This window comes from Danio rerio, chromosome 21, assembly GCF_049306965.1.
Source record: "Danio rerio strain Tuebingen ecotype United States chromosome 21, GRCz12tu, whole genome shotgun sequence".
NCBI lineage: Eukaryota > Metazoa > Chordata > Actinopteri > Cypriniformes > Danionidae > Danio > Danio rerio.
In genome coordinates, this window is record NC_133196.1 from 42760287 (window position 1) to 42788226 (window position 27940).

Consider the following 27940-nt stretch of genomic DNA (forward strand, 5'->3'; position numbering starts at 1 on the left):
TAAGTTGTTAAAAAAAATAAATAAATAAAAATAAAAAACTCTGGTTGTGTTTATATCACCCCAATATGAAGGTCTATGCACTATACTTATGCTGTGTTCACACCAGGAACGCGCATTTGTTCGTAATCACGCTATTTGTTCGTAAATAGCCGCGTGAACATTTGAGTTTGCTCGCTTCATTCGCGCATCAAACCCCGCTTCATTCGCGTGTCAAATTCACATCAGAACAGACGCGGATTTGCGTGATGGGAAGGGCTTCTGTCTGCCCGAAGACTCTAGCTTCATAGCTAAATGGCTAACATGGATTTTATGAAGAAAATAACAGTGTTAATGAGCTTTATGAAGACTGAAAAACAGCTTAGATACGTTTAGGGTCGTGTCTGAGTCCACTACATCCTTTCAGAGGTTCATCCAGCTCTGTGAGCTCATAAACTCTGCCAGAAACTTAACCTGGATGACAGAGGCTTTCAGCGGTGCTTCTGACTGAGCCAAGCCGAGTTTGATAAACTGTTGTCGGTGAAGGCCTGAGGATTTCCCTCGGAACACCGACAACAGGTTCTACGTCACAATCACGCCCCCACAAGAGCAAGCTTCTGATTGGTTAACGCGGCGCGAATGTACGCTGAAGTTCAGATTTTCGAACTCAAGAGATTCGCGTGAAACGCTTGTTAAGCGCGTCAAACGCGCAAATCGCTCAATTCACCCCGCGGTATTCGCGAAATTTGCGTCATTCGTGCCGCAGGATGTCTATTCGCGCGTTTGCATTGACTTAACATGTAAATCACTCGCGCTTGACACGCGTTCCGCGTCTGGTGTGAACCCAGCATTACACACATGTCTGTCCAAACAGCTTGAAAAATTGATTTTTCACCATAGGTGCCCTTTAAAAAGAGAGAAAAAAAAACATCAGAATTATTAAAACTTCAGAATTAAGATCAAATAAGGGGAAATAATTTAATTTCTTAATTAGACTGACTACATTTGCTCAGAGAAACTGCAATATCTAGTTGGTTTATGGGCCATTGTGTCATGAATGTGGGTGTGTGTTGAATGTCTAAATGGATGTTTAAGTGACCTAAACCTACAGATTCAGAGTTTATGTGAAGAGGCATTTACTGCAAACTAAGCCTCTCCGAGACCTCGAAAACATCAGCAAATAAAGTGCTGCTCGCGTGTAAAAAATAAATGCATGTAAAAGCACAAAGCAATATTTTACTTTCAGTTTTTTTTTTCGATGGTAAGGCCCTACAAGAAAGCGATAAAGTGTTCAAATCAACTGAGATTAAATTGTGGGACAGACTGTAATCATAACCCAGTGTCTGCAATCATAACCAAATCAATGGTTTCAGCTGTTTTGTTAGGAGATTGCAATTTTTAAAACTAGGCTGCTGTCCTGAACGCTGACCCATGATGTGAAATAACACTGCAAACGCTGTCATTCTTGATGTCACCTTTTACACACCCTCATGGAAAACCTTAAATTTAATTTAATTCAAATTAATTAACTAATTTGTGACTAAGATATTACAAAAGCAATAAAGACAGGAGTGAGCAGTATGATCAATTCTATTTCATTTTAATTTTGTAATGACATATTTCATGATAATACTGTAGGTATGCTAGTTATTCCTGAAAATCAACAGGAAGGCTTTATATAATTATAAACCTTTACTTAGTAAGTATATGTAAATACATCAGACATGAAAAGGACTTTACCTTATTTTCTTTTAGATTTTCTTTTATCTTTTTCTTTTATGTGGACCTAGATTCAAGTAATAAATAATGTATGAATTTGGATGGATGGTATGGCTGTATGCATGTATGTTTTTGACTCTTCTAAATCATAGAAATACAATAATGTTTTATTTAATACAAAAAGATATTAAAGAACATGGGAGTGAATATATTTGTTTATCTGAAATACAATGCTGAAGTCAGTTATTCTCCTTTGAAAATGTGCTTTCTGTGTCAGAACGTCTTTCTTTGTTTTGGTCTCTATAACCAGCCCACTGCCAGTTGAACCAATTATATTTTAGCACACTGGGTTGCCTTGGTGGACGACACACTGCATTTCAGTTCAGTCTTGAAGGCCACATGAATATAAAAAAAAAAACGTAGCCTCAAGAGGACAGCAGCAGCCTCCAAAATGAGACAGATTCAGAGTTCTAAAAATTCACACAAGGTGGTTTTTAATTAATTAAAAGTATATGTTTTACAAACTTAAACCTTAGCTGAGCAGCTAACACCATTATCTAACAATCCGCAGCGCAAAAGAAAACGTGTTTTGAAATAGCAGTGCAGTACTTAGTTCCACCACTGGGTGCTAAACCCTAAAAACACCAGTCACATTTCACAGTTTTGTGGAAAAAACCTTACTATAAACCATCCTCAGTGAACATTTGTTTATGGGTTTAAAGTAAATGCCACTTGCATAACAGGAAAACTACTTAAATTGGAAAATGTAAATATGTAAACACTAGGGATGCTCAAAATAATCGATTAACCGTTAACCGAAAGGGTGCGTTTGTACCCGATTAATGCTATCAGTTAAACGATTAAAATTATTATTTTAAATATTTTTAGTTTGGCTGCATAAGGGGCCGATTGAATGCGCCTTTGCGTTAAGAGGGGCATCTTTTGTACGCGACTCATCCCAGAGCAGCAGTTTGTGTTGTCAAGACAACTACAGAGAACTTTTAAAGAGCTTGGTTTCCGCTACATTCATTCTTCCATGGCGGGGACCAAAATGCATCCCGCCACGGCTACATTACCCTTTCAAATCATTCAGTCATTGTTGTTGTTTTTACTAGCGGATTAAAATCGCACCAAAACGTATTAAAAGGTATGTGAATCATAACAGCGCAAGCTTCTCTGTAACCGTGTAGTGCTGTGCGCTATCTGTTTAACCCTTTGGCGTTACGTGCTGACTGACTGACTGACAGGTGCGCGATGCGTGAGGCCAGCAAACACGCAGAAGCTTTCAGTTAAGATGAACACAGTTTCTATAGTTATACTTTATTTATAGATAAAGGTATATGACTCTGTATATAATCACTCTATCTTGTTGGAGTTTATAGCTGTTTCGCTTTACTTCAGGACGCATTATTGCCGCTCTGAAGGTCTAATCGCTGTTTTAAGTTATCCAGAGCAGTATGAATGTACAAATCTTGAATATCACAATAGTATTAAATATTACAATTGTAACAACACAGACAGCAACACTTTTGCACAATCGATACCCAGCTGATTCAGTCGTTTCATAAGAGGACCGCGCTTCTTCTCTTTTTTTTTTTTCCTTGTCAACATAAAGGCAGTGAGATGCGCCTTGTTTTTGGCCACTTGTTCAACTGCAAGACATGCTTAACTTGCGGGACGATAACATATAACCCGTGCCTACAGACACATTTGCCAAAGAAGCAAAATGAAAGAAGAATATTGCTGTTTAACAGACGTGTTGATGCCAAACCAGCGCTGATGTTGACCTGGATCTGCGTCATAAACGCAACAAATAGGCTTTACCTTTTATTTTACAGCTTATAAAGCATGTATGCACATTAATGCAATATCATATTTAAACAACAAAACTGTTTACAAAAAGTCAACATATGCGCACGTTGTCGTTGTCTTTTCATCACGCAGCGCACACTTGAACCGCGAGGGAGAGAGTGGAAACCATATATCAAGACATAATCTTTAAAATAATGATTTCTATTAAAAATGTAAAAAGGTTTTGTGATTTATAATAATAACAGCGGGGCATTAAATAAATGCATATTTTCCATGGAGCGAGCGATTTGAGAAAGTCTACGATTTTTATTTGACGGAAGAAAAAAACATATGATTGGAAAAAAAACAGCCTATGCCGGTTATTAAAAAGAATCAATCAGTATTTTCGTTTTGTAATAAAAATTTATTATTTAAGTGAAAATAATTTAGGGCAGTCCTATTTATTTAATTCATTTTATTTAGTTTATTCTGCTCTTCTGTGCTAAACACTGCAGGTGCGTGAAAATGCTCTGTTGTCTTGTTCTAATAATATGCTAGCATATAAAAATAATTCAGTATTTTAAAATGCAATATTTAATGTGTCGGACACAAAATAGACACGTCAATTTGTTTAATATCAAATTAATAGTAATCTGACCAGTTAACCGTTAATAACCGATTAATGAGCGGCGGTTGTCAGTTAGCAAAATTAACCGAAATGAGCATCCCTAGTAAACACAATACCGTTTTTTGACAAGCTCTCAGCGTTTCCCTCAATGTAGTGTGTTGCTCGGGTTCATCTCCTCTGCATGCAAGTTTCTCACGCCCACTTATTTAAATGTCGCTGGGCACGTAGGAGAAAAACAAATCTATTATAGTAATTTCAAATATTTGTAGCTTGAAACAGATGGAAATATGATTGCTATTAGTATGACTACTATGGCGAGGGCTTAAACGGAGCAGTGCTCATATCGAGCGGAAAATAATAAAAAATAGCGTAGCTACGGTAGCTAAGCCACGATTGGTGGATGGTGGTTTTTGGGTCTGGCATAGCGAATGGTCAATTGAACTAAGTGTGAAAGCTCCCTGAAAGTCATGAAAATCATGAAAATGTGTTGTGGTTGGTCTGTCAGTGTCAATGAAATTTGCAATGCTGATTCTTGTCACCAATTAAAAGGTGTGAAGTGTGATGATTTCCTTCTCATGGTCTGCTGTTTTCAGTGTCTTGTTCACAGTAAACGTTGTATATATAAATGATGTAAACTCATCTTCACATCTGCATTGCTTATTGTACGCATTTGGAAATTTAATGTAACTTTCTTTGCAAAATTGCTGTGGCAACCAACTAAAGCTGATTATTGTCGTCAACTACATTCAAATTGAGGAACAAATAGCAAAAAGTTGTGAGGCAACATGAAGTTCTTCAGTGCAGTTCAGTTTAATCATTGCACAGTGATTCAGTGGTAAACTCAAGACACATTCTACACAAACAAATGGACTTTGTATACATTCATAAATGACAAACAAAATAAAAAACATCAACATTAAACCACAAATTTAGCTTTTTTAAATAAACAAAATCAATAAATGAAAACAATAATGTAATATAATGTGCAAATCCTCATCAGGAACCAACCAAATTTAAGGTACTGTATAGTTGTGGACGTTTCCTGCATTTTTTAACTGGTATTTACAATGTTTACACGTTGTCCATTTACACGTTTTTGTTAATTTTTTCTATCAAAATATGTAAAAATTGAAACATGTTCAAATCCATCTTCTCAGACAATAGAAATTCTTTATGTTTTGCGCTGCTACACTACTGTGTTGTTACATTTGGGAATTTGTGCACTGACAAAAATGCGCAGACTAAAGGCTCATGCACACCGGGATGATTTTTGAGTGAACGTGCAAAACCACTCTCTGGCGTTAGATGGTACTTAATGAAAGACAGAAAACCCCCGGTACACAAGGCGGCGCTACACAACCCTACATTTCTGACACTCACTGTCACAGAAGTGATGTAACCCTCATGGTTTTCCTCAAGTATTTATAAAGTAAGCTTTTCCACTTGTTTACCCTCCTCCTATACAGCACAAAAACACCTGGGGCCTCATGTACGAAGACTTGCGTTAAATTCAAACTAAAATATTGCGTACGCACAAAGCTGTAAATGTGCGTATGCAGTAAAATATTCTGATGTATGAAACACTGCGTACGCAGAATCCCTCGCATATTCTCTTTGTACATCCGAATAAACGTGAAACTAAGCGCACGTGAACGAGCGCAAAACCCCTCCCTGCCTCCTCCCCTGTATGAATATGCTAATGACTCTACTTTGGCAAAACCAAACGAAAAAACAATGGCAAAAGCAAGCAAAAAGAGAAACTTTGAACAGAGTGTGAATTGGAAGTGCTCCTATCGGAGGTAGACCGGAGAAAAACGGTGTTATTTGCAAGTTTGTCATTGAAATGAGCTAATTGAGTGATTTCTGCCCATTTGATCGACAGAGACAACAAAGCTAAAGAGGGCGGACATCACCAGCGTGAGTGGCGTAGCTCGTAACGCGCATGACATCATGTTTTGACACTATCATTCCTGATCCCGGTTCGAATGCAGCGTCTGATGTACTCATTCTTCTTTCCCCCACTACATATCAGATTTTGCTTACTCTTCATCACGAGGAACACAAGTAGGAATTATTAATAAGTGTGTGTATTATGTTAAGCGCATTTGATCATCATATATTATTTGCAGATTTATTAAATGGAAATGATTCTGATTCACGTATGCAAATTCGTCTTCAGATGGCACCCTTATAGCAATGTGCGTGTAGTCGATCACTCCGAATGCATTGGGAAATACGGCGACCGCTGCAAGTTGCGCTTTAATGTATGGCTGGTCAACTATATGGTATGGAAACCTTATATACCTGCTAGACATGCAGATGATCTCGTCCCATTTGTAGTGTGCAATTTAACACAACTGCCACTAGGAGTCGCCAGTGGAAATAAAACAAACACACACAAGAAGTACACGTACGCCAGGCGTGAAGTTGGCGTGGACCAAAGAACATTCTCACATTAATTTCATCGTTAGTAAATCTAAACGTTAGCGTGAAACCTGGGATATGCAAAGTTTTTGTGCGTACGCAGCGTTGATACATGAGGCCCCTGGTCAAACGTTTATTTGAAAAAGTCACGTACAATAAAATGAAGTGAAATGAAACTCATCAAATTCTATTTGATCTGCAATTCTTGTGTTATCTGCTAGACTGTTTTGCGCGTGAGCGCCACCAATTCGTGTTTTACAGCAACTTCAGCAGCTTAAGGCACGCGAACAAACACTCAAATCTCATTAGTTGACCAATTTTTAACACAGCGCATCAAACCAATAACCCCAAGGCATTTTTATAACAATGACACTTTTACGCCCGCTGTTTTGCGCATCTGTGGCCTTTGTTTATTTACAAGATGTTAAGCGTCAACAATAAACGTGAGCAAAAATTATCTCTGTGCACGTTCTCTATAACGCTACTTGAAGCGCTATGTGGCTGGCAGTAGTGGAGCAGTAGTTGTATTGATTTATATTATGCGGCACTTTGAAGTACTTGATTGTGATTGTGTATCACAACATTTCGTAAAATGGTATTCCCATAACCAGCATTTACGTTAATAGCACAGGCTTATACACAGACTACAAATTATCTTGCCAGATAATGAGTGTGTTCAAATACATTTGCATGCTTATTTTCACTCTGCTATTCTCGACTGTTTAGCATCATCTTGTGACTGTCCATAGGTTAGTGTATTCTCCATTCAGCCATTTTTCTGTCTACGTTTAATAAAAGAGCGAATAAATGTTTACAGCTCAGATTAGTGTTTTCTAACTGTTTAATTTTGTGTCAAGTAGCTGTGTAATAAATGGCTAATTTACATCTAGGCAGTTGTTTTCACAGAATAAAGCCCTTCAGTCTTGAATAATCAGTGGGGGTTTATTCGGCGAGAACACACCAGTCTAGATGTATTTTATCTCTTGCAAATCAATGTAGTGCTGCGCCCCTAATTTTCAGTGATGTTTTGCTTTGTTGTTCATTAAAGTTACCATTCGGATTCAGGAGACTCGTGGACCACTTTTTACTGTGAACTTCCTACACACATGCAAGTGACTCATATGAAATATCTCGATTGATTTATAAACGTTTACATGCAGTCTATAAACAATGTCCAATGTCTTTCCTGCAGAGCCGGAACTCGAGAAGTTCATAACAAGCTGGAAAAGAACAGGTGGGTAAACTTCTGTTTGTGTGTTTTTTTCCTGCTTGTTTATTACGACAAACAGAAGCAGCGTATATGAACTCAGTTTATTTAATGTCAGTCGTTTACCTGCAGGACTGATCACAAGCACATTAACCCATCCTCGCTTCGCAATTTTGTTTTTATTGGCTCAGAGGCCCTGCTAGTAACCATAGTAGCAAATAAGATGTTACAAAACAATCTCCTGTTGACATTTTACAGCTGGTTCTTCAATAGCAAACATGTTAAAACTCTCATTTGCTGAGAAAAAGAACAATCAGTGTTTTTTTTTTTGTCTGTCCCAGACGAGCACATCTGAAAGAGTGTTTTGAGACCCTCAAGAGGAACGTTCCTAATGTGGATGAAAAGAAAACCTCCAATCTGAGTGTCCTGAGAAGTGCCCTCCGCTATATCCAGGTAGGGCAGAGATGACACGAGCATGTGTGCTTTACTACAAGGCTTCTATGGGCATCTGGTTGAAGGAGAAATTATATGATGATGAACATATTTTGCTTCAGGACCATTTAGGGCTGTTAACAGAATGGTTTTCCCTAAAATCAACTCTTGACTTTCCTTGTTAGAATTTACGGTTAAAACGTTTTTGTCTTTTCCGAGCAAACGGGGCATTACTGCTAGTCCAACATTCTACTTTTGACAGTTTTGAAGTAATCTACAACACAAGCATAGTTTTCTGTAAGACTTGAACACAACGAGAAAGCAACAAGATGACACCCTTTTTTGGTGTCCTGCATAATTAATGATTTTATCTTAAAATAATCCTAAAAATTAAGGTCTAATACATATCATTATAAATACTTAACTACATGACCCTTAATTGAATGAAAATCTTAATCCATTACAGATACCACATGTAGAGCCATGCTTAAGGACTTTTACAAATAGCATAAAATTCCCGGTGTAATTCTGATTTTTGCATCTGTATCATAATTTAATACATTTCTTTCTTAATATTATTATTATTATGTTGTTGTTGTTTGCTTTTCTAAAATGGCAATTGTTATTATGAGGGCTGGAGTGGGACTCATTTTCAGCCCTGGAGTTTAAGCCAGACCGGCCCACCTCAGTTCACGACTGATTCCAATTCAGTTTCCAATGGCACTATCACGTCTTTTTCAAGAAAACTGCTGCTTTAGAAATTCAAATGTTCAACAGCCCTAACAGTATTTTATGTCTTAACAATAAAAATGAAAAAAAAAAAAAATTTCAGGGGAGATTCGAACATGGGTCCACGTCACTGAAACGCAACGTGCTTACCACTGGACCACAATGGCACTATATCAATGAGAGTAAAAAATAACTAATGACTTGCGACCCCTAAGACACAGCACTACTTTCTTTTGATGGCTCAATCTTTTTCTCACATTTTTAGATTTTTGATCAAGTTATGTCGGATTTATTAATGTAGTGAATCATTTAATTTTCATTGAGCAGGTGTAATATTCATTTTATTGGAACTCTTATATTCACTAAGGTGCCGCTGTTTGGTGTCGATAGTTGCATTACATCATCATCATTAACGTTAGTTAACTTGCAGGCTGCATTTTTCTTACGGGGCTGCGAGAAAATAAATAAAAAAGAGCGGCACTGCGGCAAAATAATGAATAAAAAGAGTGAAGTTTTGGTCAAATAAATAAATAGAAGAAAAAAGTGTGACTGCTGAGAGTGCAAGCAGCTAGGGACACCGGCCCTCACGGCCAAAAAACAGACCGGCCCACCGGGAATTCTCCCGATCCTCCTGATTAGACAATCCGGGCCTGGTTATTATAACAAAAAGACCACCTCATTTGTTTGTTTTTAACTTTAGATTACATTTGAAATTGATTGTGGCCTTTCCCTGTAGCATTGAAAATTTTGTAAGGTGTCATAATAAAGTTGAAATCCCACTATGATAGGAATACTGTTCCCACTATGATAGGAATACTTTTTTAACAATATTTACATTGTGAAATCCAAATTATCATTAAAATGTACTATGCATAGCCCCCTTTGTTTTCATACTAAATATTGACGTTTTTGGGGATCAAATGAGAGATGTAGTTCCAGTTTAAATAATCAATTTAAATTTCTCTTGACTTGCATCTTGAACCAGATACTAGATGTTTAAGCCTATGTTGTATTTAAAGTGCAGTTTTAACAGTTTTTTTAAAGTAATTCTGCACTACAATCAGAATTATTAGCTCCCTGTTCATTTTTTCCCCAATTTCTGTTTAACGGAGAGAAGATTTATTTCAACACATTTCTAAACATAATAGTTTTATTAAAACTCATTTCTAATAACTGATGTATTGTCTCTTTGCCGTGATGACAGTATATAATATTTTACTAGATATTTTTTAAGACATATCTATACAGCTTAAAGTGACATTTAAAGGTTTAACTAGGTTAATTAGGCAAGTTATTGTATAATGATGGCTTGTTCTGTAGACTATCAAAAAAATATTGCTTTAGGGGGTCTAATACCTTTAAGTGGTTATTAAAAAATAAAAACTGCTTTTATTCTAGCCTAAATAAAACAAATAAGACTTTTTCCCAGAAGAAAAAAATATTATCAGACATACTGTGAAAATTTCCTTGCTCTGTTAAACATCATTTAGGAAATATTAAAAAACAAGAAAAACATTTGAAATGGAGTTTATTCATTCTGATTTCTACTGTACATCATCTTTTTATCTTGTTCTGGAAAAGAACTTTACCACAACTTAAAATGTGTTTTTTATTTTCTCTCTATAATTATTTCTAATAACTTTGTTAACTTTCTTCATAAAAATACACTACCTGACAAAAGTTTTCTCATAGGTCCCAGTTGTAAGAGCAACAAATAAAAATTAGATTTTTTTTTGGAAAACAGTGGCAGAAGGTAGATTTTTTTTCAGATTAATCATCTATTAAACTGCATCCCAATCATCACAAATACTGCAGTTATGGAGCTATCGGATCCCGCATGGACCCAATATTCTCAGAGAAATCAGTCAAGTCTGGTGAAGGAAAAATCATGGTTTGGGTTTACGTTCAGTATGGGGGTATAAGAGAGATCTGCAGATTGGATGGTAACATCAACAGCCTGAGGTATTGAGACATTTGTGCTGCCTATTACATTACAAAGCACAGGAGAGGGCAAATCCTTCAGCAGGATAGCGCTCTGTCTCATACTTCAGCCTCCACATCAAAGTTCCCAAAAGCAAAGGTCATGATTGGCCAGCCCAGTCACCAGACAAGAACATTATTGAGCATGTATGGGGTAGGATGAAGAAGGAGGCATTGAAGGTGAATCTAAAGAATCTTGATAAACTGTGGGAGTCCTGCGAGAACGCTTTCTTTGCCATGGGAGCTCATGGAAGTCATACACAATATTCATTATTTTTCCACTGCACCATGACTTTAGATTCAATACTGTACATTATTTCTGATAAGTGACAAGACTTTTGTCTAAGCAAAGTCAGACCTTACTGTCCTAATGAAATAATTAAAAATCAAGGCATGATCAACTTTTATTTTGGTAAAATAAGCATAATCTAGAGGCCTTTGACTTTCATATAAGCCACTTCTGACACCAAATAATCAACTAGAAATTATTATTTGGTGCTCCTAAAATTTGGATGGGCGACAAGACTTTTGTCAGTTAGTGTAGTGTGTTGGACTAGCATGTTTTTTTGTGCTTTGCTTTGATACTGTATTTAGTAACAAAAACCAGGTAATGGTATCAATATGGAATTTTTGGTCAGACTTACAATTAAATAGAGATAAATATTTACAGCGCCATGCAGAATTCATAGGCAATCATGCTGATGTTGTCTTAAGACCTTAGCACAGCGCTGTATATTTGTTTTGGTATTAGATGTGTCGTGATAGAGGCATGTTTTTATGCGTTTCGCCTAGAGACACGTACAGTCTTATTCCATTTATAGGCCAGCCGGTATGGACTGTTATGTCAGTGTGTAAAAGTTAATGATTGAATGTGCGGATGGAGTTTTGATTGTGAACGTGTTTCCTTTGACCTATATAACAAGCTGAACATGCTAAAACCAGCAAACACATAGGGCCATAAAAATTGCAATATAGTTTAATCCTAAGCCATATTGAACTGTGAAATAAGAGTGGAAAATAGGTTGGGGTCACAAGATGGAGAATTGTAGTCGTTTTTTCCCCACATCCACTTCTCAACACATACTCCACTGGCAGAATGGTGTCATCTGCTTCTGCCAAAACATCGCAGGTCCAATTCTTCTCCATGTGGGCTCATTATATCTTTTCCTTACCCTCGTCCCGCTTCTTTACTTACCAAAAAGTGCTGTCTTTTTTGCCCAATTGGCTGTTTCTTGATCCATCTGGATTTTCATGAACTTCTCACGCTGAAAGTCTAGAAACTTGAGAGGATGATTTATTTTAATGTCTTTGTTGTAAATGAATTACTTAGTAAAAATGTAGGTCAGCGTTTCATTCGATAACAGTATTAATCTTTGTGTTTCTTTTTGGACATCGATAGATTTAGTTTAAAAGGGTGTCATTTTTTAAACTTTTTAATGTTTCACCTTCATTTCTATTCCTAAATCTATTGTATACGTGAATAGCAGTGCTTTCAACACATAGACTGCGTCCGGATCCTCCTACTACTCAGTAGGTACTGCATTTGAATTTAAACATACTACTCGGCCGTTAGAAAAGTACGTTCTATACAGTATGAATGTGAAAAGTATGAATGGAATTCGGACGTACTACATCCGCCATTTTGTCTTGGTCACGTGACCTACCTGCGTAATTTGCGTCGCTTCACTCCTATTTATGAATTCGCTCACGGGGCATCATGGGATAGCGCAGCGTGCATGAGATGCGCACTCCAGAATTTCGCCGGAAGTAGGAAGTCATCCGGGTACTTCTCGCAAACTCCACACATGCAAACGCCAACTGAGCCGAGGCTCGAACCAGCGACTCGGCGACTTTCTTGCTGTGAGGCGACAGCACTACCTACTGCGCCACTGCTTCAACCCTGACTTATTAAAGAGTGTTATAATGCAAACATCAGCTCAGCCTTAAGTATATAGAAAAAACAGCAGTAAATGAAATTATTTAGATCCTTGAAATTACAATTTTTTTTAGCTCGTTATCATCTCTGTCAGTGAAAATCTAAAATGGTTATGATGGCTTATTGACACTGACAAACTAAAAATACACTCCCCATTTACTCATTCTCCAGTGGATCAAACCTTTCATAAGCTCAAACCTATTTCAGTTTCTTTCTGTTGAACAAACCAGTCCATTGGTGAACTGTCCCTTTAACACCGTCATATGTACAGCTGACGTAGAAGCTCCAAGGTCACAGTCGATCATTTCATTTCCAGCCCTGACAATTAGCACAGCAGCGTGGGCAGAAGCTTGACCTGTTTATGAACGGTGCACCTTTGAGTTAATATGCTCCAGAGAGCTGTAAAGCTGGAGCTGGCGATGGTTATAAAGGCACGATAAACACTAGTGAGGGAATGTGGGCTGCCGCTCGCACGCTACTCTCTCTGCTGCTAGTGCTGCTCTCCGTCTCTTCGCTGCTCCTGTGTCCACGTGAGGCATGAGCACATGGGGAGCGCGAGTCTGCTGACGTAATGCTTTGTTCTGGGCCAGTCCTTCTCTCTCCTCCCTTCAAACCAAACCCACACATGCTGTTCAAATGAGGCGGTGCGTCATCAAATGCTGCTTCATTACGGATGTGTGATGCATGCCGTTTGCTGTGTTTCTGTTGATGTAGGTGAGGATTCATTGTTTGAGTTTGTGACCTTTTGTGTTTGTGGTTCTTTTTTTTTTTGGACCAAAGTCAGAGGTGCACATAATTATTTAGGTCTGGCTCCTACAGGAGCATCTGGAGATGTTGATCATCAAACTGTTTTTGGCACAGACATCCTGTCATGTTTGTTCATATATGAATGCCTTTTTTTGCATTAAGTTTTGCTTAAGTTTGCTTAAGTCATGCTTAAGTTTTGAATTAAATGTTTCATATACAGTGAGGGAAATAAGTATTGAACATGTCATGTTTTTTCCTGGGCAATAGTATTTCTAAAGGAGCTGTGGACATGGAATTGAATGAGATTTTGGTAAAAAAACCTAAACAATGCAAACATAAAGATAAAACAAACGATAAAAAAATCTGAAAAAAGACTTGTGTGCAGGGCTTGACACTAACTTGATCACCAGCCACTGTGGCTAGTAGATTTCCAACATTACTAGCCACTCACCATTTTCACTAGCCACAATTTTGTTGTTTGGAAAATATATTTTATATGAATAAATGTGACTTTGACATGCTAAAATGACTTGATTTAGATGTTGTGTTGTCCACATGCCTCCTCATTCATTTCACTTTTTGTGTGTGTTGTGTATGAGCTTGCTCAGTGAGCACGAGCAAATGGGTTGTTTCGCAATGCAACTAGATTTTTATTTCACATGACTTTTTTAGGGCTCAAAATTAAGAATTTACCAAATTCATCTCTGGCGACACCAAAAAGAAATAATTATTTCTTTGCCACAAATGTTAAATGTGTCAAAACAAGCAAAATATAGCTGCACATTTTACATTTACACTTAGCCATTTATCAGATGCTTTTATCCAAAGCGACTTACAAATGAGGACAAGGAAGCAAATTACACAACTATAAGAGCAGCAATGAATAAGTGCTGTAGGCAAGTTTCAGTTATGAAAAGTGTAAGAAGCAAAACATTAGTCATTTTCATTTATTATTATTTTTTTTTGTAGTACAGTTAGCGGTGGAGCCAGGGAGGCAATTGCAGATTAGTAAGGTAAGTGGAGACTAAATAGTTCAGTTTTTAGTCGTTTCTTGAAGAGAGCGAGTGACTCTGCCGTTCTGATGCAGTTAGGGAGTTCATTCCACCAACTGGGCAGATTGAATGCGAGAGTTCGGGAAAGTGATTTCTTCCTTCTTAGGGATGGAACCACAAGGCGACGTTCATTCATAGATCTGCAGAAGGGAGAGCAGATAAGAAGGAGCAAAAGCCAGAAGTCGCTTTGTAAGCAAACATCAGAGCTTTGAATTTGATGCGAGCAGCAACTGGCAGCCAGTGCAAACGGATGAGTAGCGGAGTGACATGTGCTCTTTTAGGTTCATTAAAGACCACTCGTGCTGCTGCGTTCTGAAGCAGTTGAAGAGGTTTGAAGCCCGGCTAGTATAGAGTTGCAATAGTCCAGCTTGGAGAGAACAAGAGCCGTGACTCAGGACACTGTTCATATTTCTGTTGCGCAACACAGTGCCATCTGATTAGTTTCCTTTTAAATACCATGCGAATGGCGCGTCTGGTGTGTGATACTTTCAACTGTCATGTGCACGCCGTGTCGCGGCGCATCCGGTGTGTGACGCCCTTTAGGCCCAGTTTCAATTCTACTTCTTAGCCATTACCCTTATTATCAAAGGTACATTGGAATATAAAATAGAATTGGGATTTGGCCTAAATTTTGGTGCCGAATCTGATCTGGGTGCAGATAAATTACAGTTCTCGACTCTTTTACACCCAGTGGTGTGAAACAGTCGAGTGTCTGACCACGATATCAGTGGATGTGGGTTTGTGGGATGTAAAAAAGAATTTTTTTGGCAAACGATTTATTTAAAAGCACAGAAACAAACTTGCCTTTATTTATTTGAAATCCAGTGATACTTGAACTCCCAATGTCAATCTCTGCCTCGGTATTGTTTTGATGACAGTGAATGATAAGGAGGATCAGGGCTGCAGATTTTCAGAGGATGATGAAGCAAACTGTTTATGGCAAACTGTTATTTTTTGAAGGCACCAAAGCAAACTTGACTATAACCCAACAGGACCCATTTATCATTTGTGTGTGTTTAAAGCCTGTGACTGTGTAACTTCAAAAATCTATCTCCAGGTTTTCATAGATGTTCTAGGAATTTGAGGAAGATTCATTTTTTTATATAGTTTATTACAAGACATTAGCAAAAACAAATTAGCAATAAAAAAGCAATTAATTGATAAAAATACCTTTTGCCCATTTTAAAAGCCACTGATAATGATATTTATCTCATATTTTACAAGTTTTTATTCTATACAACTCAGCATTTTTCTTTGCATTTTGGTGGCTGCTGTGACAGTACTATTAAACACTTAACACAGCTGAAAAGGACACACAACTGCTGAAAATAGACAAACACTTTAAGATTGTTTACTGAAGCTAATACATGTTATTTTTGCACAGTTTAAGTAAATTCAGTAACATTCATGATTTATTAGGAACTGAGTGAAAAGGCAACACTTAAAGCACTTAAGTGCTTAAGGGCACCTATTTGACCCCTTCTTTAATATTTAAGACAAGTCATTTGTGACTCCAGAATGTGTTGACTTTCAGCTCAAAACAGCCAGCAGATTATTTATTGTTCCTTTTAAGCCTGGTTTATACTTCTGCGTCAAGTGACCCACAGCGCATGCAACGCACGTAGCTGTGCATTTATACTTCTGCACGCCGTCTCTGTTGGTCTGCATTAACATTTCCGAAACGCTAGTTGGCAGTGAGGTGTTAATGTTCCTTTGTGACGAGTTTCTTCGCTGCTGTTTTGTTTTTTCTGAACGCTTCCTGAATGTACAAGTGGCTCATCCTCGCTCATTTTGAGGCAGAAACCGGCGGATGTGCAACAACTTTAACTATGAGGTAAACACAAAACAAAACTTTCCATCAGGAGCTCCTTCACTGGACTCCACACTTGTAAACAATCGCTTCATCGAGCTCACGCGGCTCTCTGCCCCTCCCTGACTCGTCAGCGCTACCAAGCCGACCAATCACAGAGCTTGCGCTATGCGTCATTGCAACGTGTAGTTATATTTTTTGAGAAGTGCTCGACAGCGACGCCGACGGCCACGGCATAGGGCTATGCGTCAACGTGTAGGCTGTGCCGTAGCATACGCGTGCGCTTGACGCAGAAGTATAAATCAGCCTTTAGAATGTTGTATTTTTTTTACTCTGAACACACTGTAGCTGTTTTGGTGGTCTGTGCCTTTAATGTTAGTTCTCCCCGCCCACTGTTCCCACGTGCATGTGAAAGCTTGCCTCAGTCTCTGCCTCAGCTGTGTCCGATATCAGACAGACATGAAGGAAGCAGATCTCACGGAACGTTTGTGAGAAATACTACAATAAGAACTTTCCCAGTGATTATTTTATGTATTTGTCGTGGAGTGAATTCAAGCCTTTCTGCGATGGGTTACACACAATGTCGATACTAAATTCACTCACGTGCACATACAGCGTGCATGTTTAACTATGCACTATCTTTGCATGGCAAATGTGAGAGGATACACGTTAATATACACTGCTGTGTCGATATCTGTTACGTTAATATACCAAATAAACCTGATTTAATGTTCACCAACCAGGATTAAAGCATCTTCTTCAATAATTGTACCGACACGTGGCTGTGGTGAAGAAGTAAAGCTGAAGTAAATCGCTGTAATCGCAGTACACTTTTAAAAACGTTTAAAACTTTTAAAACATTCTTGATCACATTTTATGATTGATGATGAACAGATCTTTAAATGCCAGTTGCTCTGCGCATGTCCTGTCTTGTTGATATGTTTATACGCGTTACTACAGAGACATGTTAATACGCGTCTGACGATCAATTCAGTGGGCGGGGAAACAGCACTACTACGTCACTTTGCAGTGGGCCTCAAAATGAGAGGGATTTGAATCATATTTTAACGTCAGGTCATTAAGAAAGGAGACGTATTGTGTTTCTATCACTCCAGTATGACTGTGGACACTATACCTACACACAGTTCTGTCAAAACAGCTTACAAAAGAGCTGAATTCATCAATTCATTCAGGAAGCATTTTACTTATCTATAGTAAATGTGATTAGTTAAATTTAAGAGTGCTGTTTGACCCACTTATGAAGGACCTGCACACTACTTTATGTAACTTGCTTTCATTGTTCTTTGGTTAATGTTTACTGCCAATGACAAACATGTATGCCTGGTCAACTAAAATATAGTTCACCAATATTATATATGCAATCATTTCAGCCGAAACGTGTCATGCAATCAAATACTTTTATAATGATAGAGTTGTGGATTTATTACATCTGAAATAAACTCAATATAAGTGTAATATGGAACAACACTTTCCTTATACAATTATAATAAAGCGTGTTTTATGCTGACTAAGGCCCCATTTGCACTAGTGCGTTTTAGTTTTAAAACGGCGTTTTAGATCAAAAACAATCCGCGTCCACACTAGCGTTTCACCTAGCATCTCTGAATATATCTCCGTCCACACTACGCCACCAAAAACGTATATTACGTGACCATTCGCGCACTCTGGGCATGCGCCTTCTAGTATAAACAGAAAGCATGCGTCTCGCTCAGCATTTGGTTATTGTTAGTCAACAAACCGGTTGAACATTAAAGGCGATGGCAAAGAAAGCAAGAGAGGTATTTTTATGGAGACGACGAGGTCGAGTTGTTACTAAACGTAACAAATGAAAAACTGCACAATGGCGCCGAAAACAGACAACAGTGCAAACAACGCTCCCATTTCTGTGCCCAGAACTGTCTTCCGGTAGCGTTAAAGCCATGTGTTATAGTCATGTGATATGGGGCTTGACGAATAAGGGAAGGATACGCAATGACACAAAAGCCCCAATCAGGCAGCGAATCTCAGCAGTCCCGCCTCCGTTTTCAGATGTCTCAGTTTTTCTCCATCCACATTGAGATCGAGCAGCAGCGTTTCAGAATGAAAACGGCCTCTCCAGCGTTTCCAAAACCCTTCATTTTCGGCGCTCGACAACTCCGGCATAGTGTGGACGGATGGCGTAACCGTAGCAAAACTTATGCGTTTTAAAACGAAAACGCATTAGTGTAAACGGGGCCTAACATACTGCAACTTTTGACTATTACCACCTAATTATACTTTAAATAAAACCTTTCATTTGACCTTACAAAGTGTACTTCTTGTATTAAATCAACTGTGGAAATGCTGTGTGACTTGAGCGCTCCATTATGCCAGTGTCTTGTCCAGTATTGTTGTGATGACAGTGAATGTTAAGGAGGATCAGGGCTGCAGATTTTCAGAGGGCGGTGAAACCCTGGAGGTGGATTTGAGCTGATGGCGTTAGTTTTCTCCTCTTCTTCATCTGCACTGCTCCTTCACTGCTCTGTTGCCAAGCAGACGGTGGCGTCTTCCAGCTGTTGCCGTGGTGATAACCAGTGGGATGTGGAGATCTGGTCTGTGGGGATATCTAGTCTGCTTCTTCACATACTGAAGACAGAAGCTGATCCAGGGTCAGACAGAGCAGGTCTGTACACGCATCACTATTGACTGGGCCTGATGGAGCACTGTTATAATGGTGTTTTACCAGCTGCTGAATTACAGCACTTGGGTGTTTTGTGTAACGGCGCTGTGTGTGGTGTCTTTATACATGTTCTTTATATGAGTGCAGGTTATGCTTCATTTCCACTGAGCTGTGCGGTTTAGTTCGGCAACACTTCCACTGCCAATAGTACTCTCATTTTATAATTATGCCATGAAGTTGTGATCCACGTCTTTCCATGGCCTTGTTGTACATGTAATTCTCCTGCACCCAACCCGCACTGAACTGCAATCAAACTGGTGATTATTTGTTTGGGAGTCGTTTGCTCCAACTAGTGGCTAAAGACCATGACCTCTAGAGTCTGGTCAGAGGAGTAAGGTTTACCTGCATAGCACTTCGCTAGCTGGTCTTTGTTACACACACATTGGTGATGATTCTTTGTAAACCGATATCGTTCAGCCAAAAGTCTAGCCAAGTTCTGTTTAATATGCCGTGCACACATCACGTTGTGCATATGGATTGGGCAAATCTGACAACCGGTATCCTTAAAGTTTGGACAGCATGGTGGAATTTTTTCCCTTTTCAAAACCAAAAACCCAAGAGGGGAAATGCCAGGATCAAACTATGTGAGGGGCGCTAAAGCAGCGGAGTTAGGTTGGTTTTGTTTTCGATATTCCTGACACATTCAGTGATAGATGGCAATAACTCGCACACCTCTTACCCTAAACAGATCTAAACTGTGTTTCCTACAAAAATACAAAGCAGGTTATGTTTACAGCTGTCTTTTTCTTTTTTTTCTTTTTTGCTCGATATTATGAGCACTGGCGAGGCAGTGGCGCAGTAGGTAGTGCTGTCGCCTCACAGCAAGAAGGTCGCTGGATCGCTGGTTCGAACCTCGGCTCAGTTGGCGTTTCTGTGTGGAGTTTACATGTTCTCCCTGCCTTCCTGTGGGTTTCCTCTGGGTGCTCCGGTTTCCCCCACAGTCCAAAGACATGTGGTACAGGTGAATTGGGTAGGCCGTAATGTATGAGTGTGTGTGTGGATGTTTCCCAGAGATGGGTTGCGGCTGGAAGGGCGTCCGCTGTGTAAAAACTTGCTGGATAAGTTGGCGGTTCATTCCGCTGTGGCGACCCCGGATTAATAAAGGGACTAAGCCGACAAGAAAATGAATGAATGAATTGATTGTGAGCACTGCTTCGTTTAAGCCCTCGCCATAGTTAGTCATCGTTAGTCATACTAATAGTGAATAGGTCATAATGACATGAGTTATTGATCCGGCAAATACAAATCTGTTGCTAACTTTACTGAACTTAATATTTTCATCCTTGTTAAGCTACGAATATTAGAAATTACAAATCAACAGAACAAAACCGAGATATGATCACAAACTGAGCCCTTGCGTTCAATATACTTTACCAGCAGCTGTTTTTCAGTCATTTATAAAGAGCACACAGACATACTGACAGTAATAGATGACTTACTGTGCATTGTTATGGGTCAATGATGCTAATATTCAGCACAAATCCATCAATTTCTCCTTTCTGGCTGCTCTTTCTATGAATGAACTATGTAAAAGCACTGTCATGCTTGCTTCCTTGTGGGTTAGTAACGCTCTTTTTCATTGCACAACAATTAATCTATCAGGCTTTTTGGCTTAAAATAGAGAAATTACAGTTACATTAGTTAATATTAGATTATTTTTATATTTCACTTCTCCTGCTGAGCATGAGCTAAGCTATTGAATGGTTAGCGTATGAGGCGGCTAAGCTAGCTTAAATTTTAATTGAATTATTCCCTAATTTGGTTGCCTATTGTGTCGTGAATATACCCCTGTATTGCATACTGCAGTCCTTTTTTGTCTGGCTTTCTCTGATATCTCACCTGTTCGCCAAAAATGACATTATATCCCTGCCGATGTCTGACACTGGCGCACATACATTAAAAAAGCCGTGCCAGTCACGAAAGCCCGACAGGCATAGCAACAGTAACTAAGGAGGGTGGGGCTTAGCGAAGGGTCAATTATGCTGCTGGAAATTGCTTTATAATCATTGCACATTATCAATATGATTAATATAGACTAGGCATGGGACGCTAACTGTTTTCAAGGTATACCGCGGTTTGGTTTTAAAACCATCAAAATTTTCTGCAGTTCTCTTCCTAAGGTATTAATAGGATTTTTTTTTTATTTACACATCTTTTTTTTTTAGAACAATAGCAGGAAATCTCCAGCAGGAAAGTTATCCAAAAATGTTGTTTTAAATGAAACTGTTTTTTTAAACTAATGAAGACAATGATTCATTTGAATTATTTAGCCTGACATGTTTACTGCTCCAAAATATTATACAGTTTTCCCAAATATATATCGTGTACAAAGGGAAAAAAAGGTTTTGTTTTTTACCCAGACATTTAAATAGAACATATATTAGAGCAGTAATCACACAATACTGTTATATTTATATCCAAGGTCATTAAACCGTTAGAATCTTGCCTAATATAGACATATCCACAACTGAATCAATGTTGGACCGATTAGTATAACTCAAAACAGAACTGTTGAATATTCACTCTTTTTGTTTCATGTGTACACAAATGTATTCTCGTAGCTTCATAATAATCTGATTGACCCACTGAAGGCATATATGGTCTGTTTTAAGGATGTTTTTTCCTACTTTGAGGCAGGAATCTTGTTTTCTATATGGAGGATAAGAGATCTTGAATTTCAACCAAAATATCTTCACTTGTGTTCTGAAGATGAACAAAAGTCTAAAAAAGGAACGACATGAAGGCGAGTAATTATTATTATTCATTCATTCATTCTCTTGTCGGCTTAGTCCATTTATTAATCTGGGGTCGCCACAGCGGAGTGAACCGCCAACTTATCCAGCACATTTTTACGCAGCGGATACTCTTCCAGCCGCAACCCATCTTTGGAAAACATCCACACACACTCACTCATACACTACGGACAATTCAGCCTACCCAATTCACCTGTACCGCATGTCTTTGGACTGTGGGGGAAACCGGAGCACCCGGAGGAAACCCACGCGAAGGCAGGGAGAACATGCAAACTCCACACAGAAACGCCAACTGAGCCGAGGATCAAACCAGCGACCTTCTTGCTGTGAGGCGACAGCACTACCTACTGCGCCACTGCGTCGCCGAGTAATTATTAATAATAACATGATATTCATTTCTGTGTGTATTAACTCTTAAAGTAAGGCTGGCTGTATATCATTCATATAGTAAACAGGTGCGACTTGCACATATTGCTGTGTGTGTGTGTTGTGTGCGCATGTGTGCTGACCTGCTGTGTGAAGGGGGTTTATAGCCAGACAGTCCAATCTGACTAATCCTAGATCAGGCTTCACACTCTCTCTCTTTCTCTGCGTGTTCTCAACCTACTGCACCAGTCGCATTCATATTCCCTGAATACTGTATCACTGGGTTATATAATCCCAGACGCGCAGGAGAACCCCCTCCACCTCTGCACGATCTGCATCTCTGCTCTCTGTTCTTCTGGATAGCGCAGTCCTCTGTGACTCCACACGCCTCTGCCGAATCCACAGCCAAAATGCTCATTTTGTCGCACAGTTTTTTTTGGCAGATTTGAGCTGAGGGAGGAATGGATGGAGGTGGAAGTGAACAGTGTGTGTGTGTGTCACGTGTTCAAGGCTTTGACAGACGGCCGGGTGTGTAAAACTGCTTTGCTCTCTGGACGGTTTGTTTCCTGAAATGGGATGATCACATATGTTAAACATGCTGTCGCTGAGTTGGTCAGCCTCTCTTACACACGCTTCGTGAATGTGGACGGGCGAAGCTGCTTTACTTCAAGAGTTTTAAAGTCTAAACGGTTTGTTCCCGTTAGCCTGGTTTTGAGGGTCAGCTGACTGATGCTGAAACTGGGTCAAATTATTTGTCCGTGTGACTGTTGTCTTACAGTGTATCTTGCTGGCTTTATGAGTTTATGACTGCTGCTTTGTTTCATGAAGGCACTCATTTTTAGATCTACTATTTTTTTTGTGTCAATTTCAATTAAGATCATGTCCTGCTGTAATTATATAAATTGTACTTTTTAAGAAATAAGCTCATCTTATAACTCCTCTAGATTTAAACAGTTGTTTTATACCATTTTTTAATCCACTGAGCCAGTCTCTTGATCTAGCGTGAACACTTTTAGCTTAGCTTAGCATAGATCATTGAACCGGATTAGACCAGTGGTTCTCAAACTGTGGTACGTGTACCAATAGTGGGCCGCGTGCTTCCTTCTAGTGGTATGCGGATGAATCAAACATGTCATATGTACATGCTACATATATTTAAGTAAATTATCAAAAAAGATTTATATATGAATATGATGACATGAAGCCTATATTTATGAAGTCCAGGCAACATTTCCAGGTGCGGATAAACCAGAAGTTGTTTCTTTTTTTACTTTTTAAAAACAGTAACCTACCATTTTTAATTTTTAAAGGCACATTTTCATAATATTGTGGTTACTGCTCTAAAATATATTCTTTTTAAATGTCTGGGTCTTTTAAACACAGTATATTCCATTTTGAGAAACATTAAAAATATTTTGTTAAACACGTCAGGCTAAATAATGAAAATAGTTTCAAAAACACTGATTTCTTCACAATTAAAAACAGCATCTTTAGATATCTTTTCTGCTGGAGATACAGTTTTAAAAAAAAATGTACATAAAATATCTTACACACACCTTAGGAACGGTATTAAAGAAAATTTTGGCAATTTTAAAACCTTGACTTTTCCAAACTACGGTATACCTTGAAAATAGTTATCGTCCCATGCCTACCCGAAACCCCTTTCCTGATCTTTCTGAATGAAATGCCTACTTAACTACATCCAATCAGCTTGCAGTAGAAAAAACAAGCCACGCCCTCTGTTTTCTCCTTTAATATGGAGTGAAGGAACTATGGCGTCACCTTGTAGGCGAATCAGCTGCTAGCATGAAACTGGTTCCCTCATTAAAATCCCTATAGGATTTCCCATAGGCTTTTCGAAGAATGTAAATAATAAGCTCTGTGTTCAAACACTGTTCATTACACTTACACGTTTTGTCCAGCCGGATAATCGTCACACGAAAATACATTTTTGAGCACTTTTGGATCTTAAATGCAAACGCAAGAACTGAAAAGCTAACATTAGGCTATAAATGGACTACACTGCCCTCAGGGCGCTCATCTCTGACGTCAGCACCACGCTGCTACAGACAACTTATCAAGCTTATTTTTAAAAACATCCATGACAAAGAGTTAATCTCTCAGTTTATTATATTATAATCCACGCTTATTATAAACAAATACATAGGCAAATACACATAGACCTACGTGCACTTTTGGATCGTTTTTACGTGGGAATTTTGTTTTGCTTTACGGTTCTAAAAGTTTTAAAACTGTGTTTATAAATCTGCCTACATAGTCTTATCAATAGACATATTTAAATAAGTGTATCACTCGCGTGCACACAGCCTGCTTACCTTAACAGACGACAGATGAGGCGTGAGGAACAAGTCTATCAAATGCCTGCAAGTTCCATCATGGACACAGAGCAACTTTCAATTTTCCTTTTTTGTCACGAAGTACAGCGAAAAGCAGCCCATACAGTTACATCTGCTATACGTTTTATGGAGGAGTGTAAATATTGCAGTTATGACAGAGTTAAACATGTTCAGATGAAGAAAAAAACTACCTAAAATCACTTGATCACGTTAAAATGAGTTAACATGCATGTATTCTTACACAATTATTCGCATGTTTGCATTACTGAGAGCAGGAAAGAGACAGGCTGCACTGGTGAGCAGTAACGTTATCCTCGTAATATCGTTTAATTAAAATAAATTATCAACAAATCAGTCTGTCTCGACAGCCGTTTCGAGTTAAGGATTTATCTACACACAATATGAAATCCCAATTAAAAAAACACAACAAACTATAAAATGCTATTCATGAAAATACTTAAATCACAGACAACTCCAAATGCTAAACGCAAGCAAGCTGCGCTCCAGACCAGATCAGCTCGATGACGTATTGTGTTTGCGACACCGCCTCTAGTCCCAATTAGCAACTTGATAGCAACCGTCATTTTAAAGCAGCGTAACTGGTGTAAAAGATCAGGAGTGTGCAGTAACTGATTTGTTTTATGTCGTAGAACAAAACGTAAAAGTATCTTGAGTTTGTGTTGGCCACGAACCTTATTTAAGCGATTTAACTCAAACCCCATTAATAAAAAAACTATTGACTTTGGGACGAGGGAACCGGATACAATTTTACATACAAATTGGAGTCATAGTTCCTCCACTCTATTCTGCTTTTCTAGGAAGTACGTCACAATACAAAAAAAAAAATGGTCGCAGCTTCTGGATTTTAGAATAAAACTTGAGAGCAAAAGACAAAATATGTGAACGCTCCCTCAAGCCTTTTTTCCACTGCACATGACAAACGACAAGCGACAGACCGGAAGTCTTTCATTTCCAATAGAGAGCAGTCCGGGAGCTGCGTGGAGTTCCGATCATCTTCGTATGCGAAAAATTGGACACGACATTTGGACACGACTGTCGGAAAACGCCCCCTTGTGGCAGTCGCACAGTATTTTTAGTGTTGTCGAGCACCATAGGGAAGAAGCTGATTCTCATGGTGTCCGAAATAAAGGAGGGCAAAAGCAAGAGCCTTTATTCTCTGTGCGTTCACATGGTTTAATGAATGAATGAATACTAGAAACTCATAGACCGCTAAAATATTGGAGGGAATGTGGAGACAACATTAAAAATATATTTTTTTATTACTTTCTTCCTTACATTTATGAACAGAAAAGTTTTTTTTTAATATAGACTTTTTATAATTCAAAAAATAACCAAATAAACTCCTATTTCTCATCTCGCGCGCACGGATCTGCTTGTACAACACTGGAATACATCATATTCGGTCGGCAGGTCGCATACGGTCTAGTCGCAGGAGTTCAAATGTTTCAACGGATCTGCAGCTCAATTCGGATCCGAATTTTACGCATACGGAGATGATCAGAACTCAACGCAGCTCCCGTACTACATTGGAAATGAATGACTTCCGGTCTGTCGCTTGTCGTTAGTCGTGTGCAGTGAAAAGGAGGCTTCAGACCTGAATTGAGCTGCGGATCCGACTAGACCAGGGGTGGGCAATCTCGGCCCTGGAGGGCCGGTGTCCTGCACAATTTAGCTGCAACACTAATCAAACACACCTGAACATGCTAATCAGTGTCTTTAAGATCACTAGATATCTATAAGCAGGTGTGTGTAATTAGAGTTGGAGCAAAATTGTGCAGGACACCGGCCCTCCAGGACCAAGTTTGCCCACCCCTGGACTAGACCATATGCGACTGGCCGACCGGATGTGATGTATTCCAGTGTTATATAAGCAGGTCTGTGCGCACGAGATGAGAAATAGTCGTTTTTTGAGTTATTTTTTGAATCGGAAAAAATCTATATTAACAAAAAAAAACATTAGTTATAAAAATTAAAATATATATTTTTATTTTTGTCTTCACATTCCCTCCAATATTTTTAGCGATCTATGAGTTTCTAGTATTCATTCATTCATTCATTCATTCAACCACTGTAAAGCAAAGATTAATGGCTCTCGCTTTTGCAGTCCTTTATTTCAGACACTGCAAGAACAGCTTCTCTCCCATGGTGCACGTCAGAACTGAAAATTTTGTGCGACTGCCACAAGGGGGCGTATTTTGACAGTCGTGTCTAAATGTCGTGTGCAGTGGAAAGGCGGCTTTAGAGCTCAGGCAAATGTTTGTTTTTTAGATGATGGAACAGCAGACACCACATCATGGGAGCACGAGCAATTCTGTCCAATAAACAGCTGACTTTAAGGCCGTACTCACAACGGGCCTGGGCACGCTTACGTCATCGCTGCTGTGCTGTTCAGTGAGAAGCGCTCTCACTCAGCAGCTCAGTGGAGATTTCTCTATATCGTTTCAGTCAGTTTGTTATGCAGTGACATGCAGTCAAATGTATTGCCAAACAGTCCTTAGGGATGCGGTGACACGCAGTCAGATATTTCACCGAACAGATCCGCCGCTTTTGGCGCTCATAAACAATCATAAAGCTCTCGTGCTGCAGGAATGAGGAGGTCTGCTGAAGCCGCGCAGCTGTCGTTCTGTGAGGAGTTCTCGTCTTTAATAAACTACGGCAGTTTGCGTTCACTGAACAGTAAGAATGATTAATAAATCCATATGAAACAGCTTTGGCGCGTTTTGCACTCACACACAAGCGTACCGCGCCAAAGCCCTAGTGAACCGCGCTCAGGCACACCTCTTCCAACCGGGCCAGGGCCGGCCAAGTGAACCGTGCTTAAGCCCGATTTAGAGCACTCACACTTCTCAAACGATCCGGGAAACGGGCCTGGGCACGGTACAGATGGCATAGTGTGATTAGGCCCTAACACGCATGTGTGGTTTTGTTTACAACTACTGGAATCCTTGCAAAAAGAGCCATGTAAAAGCAAACCACACCAGAGATGAAAAAACATCACATTGTGTTTGGTCTGAACCACAGAAAGTAAACTGATGTGAATACACCCGCTTTAAAATGTGAAATCCAACAATAAATGTATAATAAGGGCTTTCTCTCTTCTACCGAAATGGATCAGTGATTTTGATGACATCACTCTGCACTTTAGCGTCTCATCAGATTATCCGTCCAATCAAACGCACTCTAGAAACTAAAGCATGCCACCCCTACACTGTAAAAGATGGTGAAATCAGTGACAGTTTTCTGTTGGTGACTCTCATATAAGCACTGTATATGGGGACAAATGATTCAGACAG

General features: G+C 39.1%; 1 protein-coding gene across 2 annotated transcripts in view; it reads left to right on the top strand.

The window, feature by feature from the left end:
- The window catches only part of mntb (MAX network transcriptional repressor b), a 45937-nt gene that overhangs the window by 11490 nt on the left and 6507 nt on the right, over positions 1-27940 (top strand). The window contains exons 3-5 of one of the 2 annotated variants that reach the window (XM_005170271.6): positions 7587-7646; positions 7731-7772; positions 8087-8198. In XM_005170271.6, the coding sequence (XP_005170328.2) occupies positions 7587-7646; positions 7731-7772; positions 8087-8198 (214 nt within the window). 2 annotated transcript variants of the gene reach the window in all.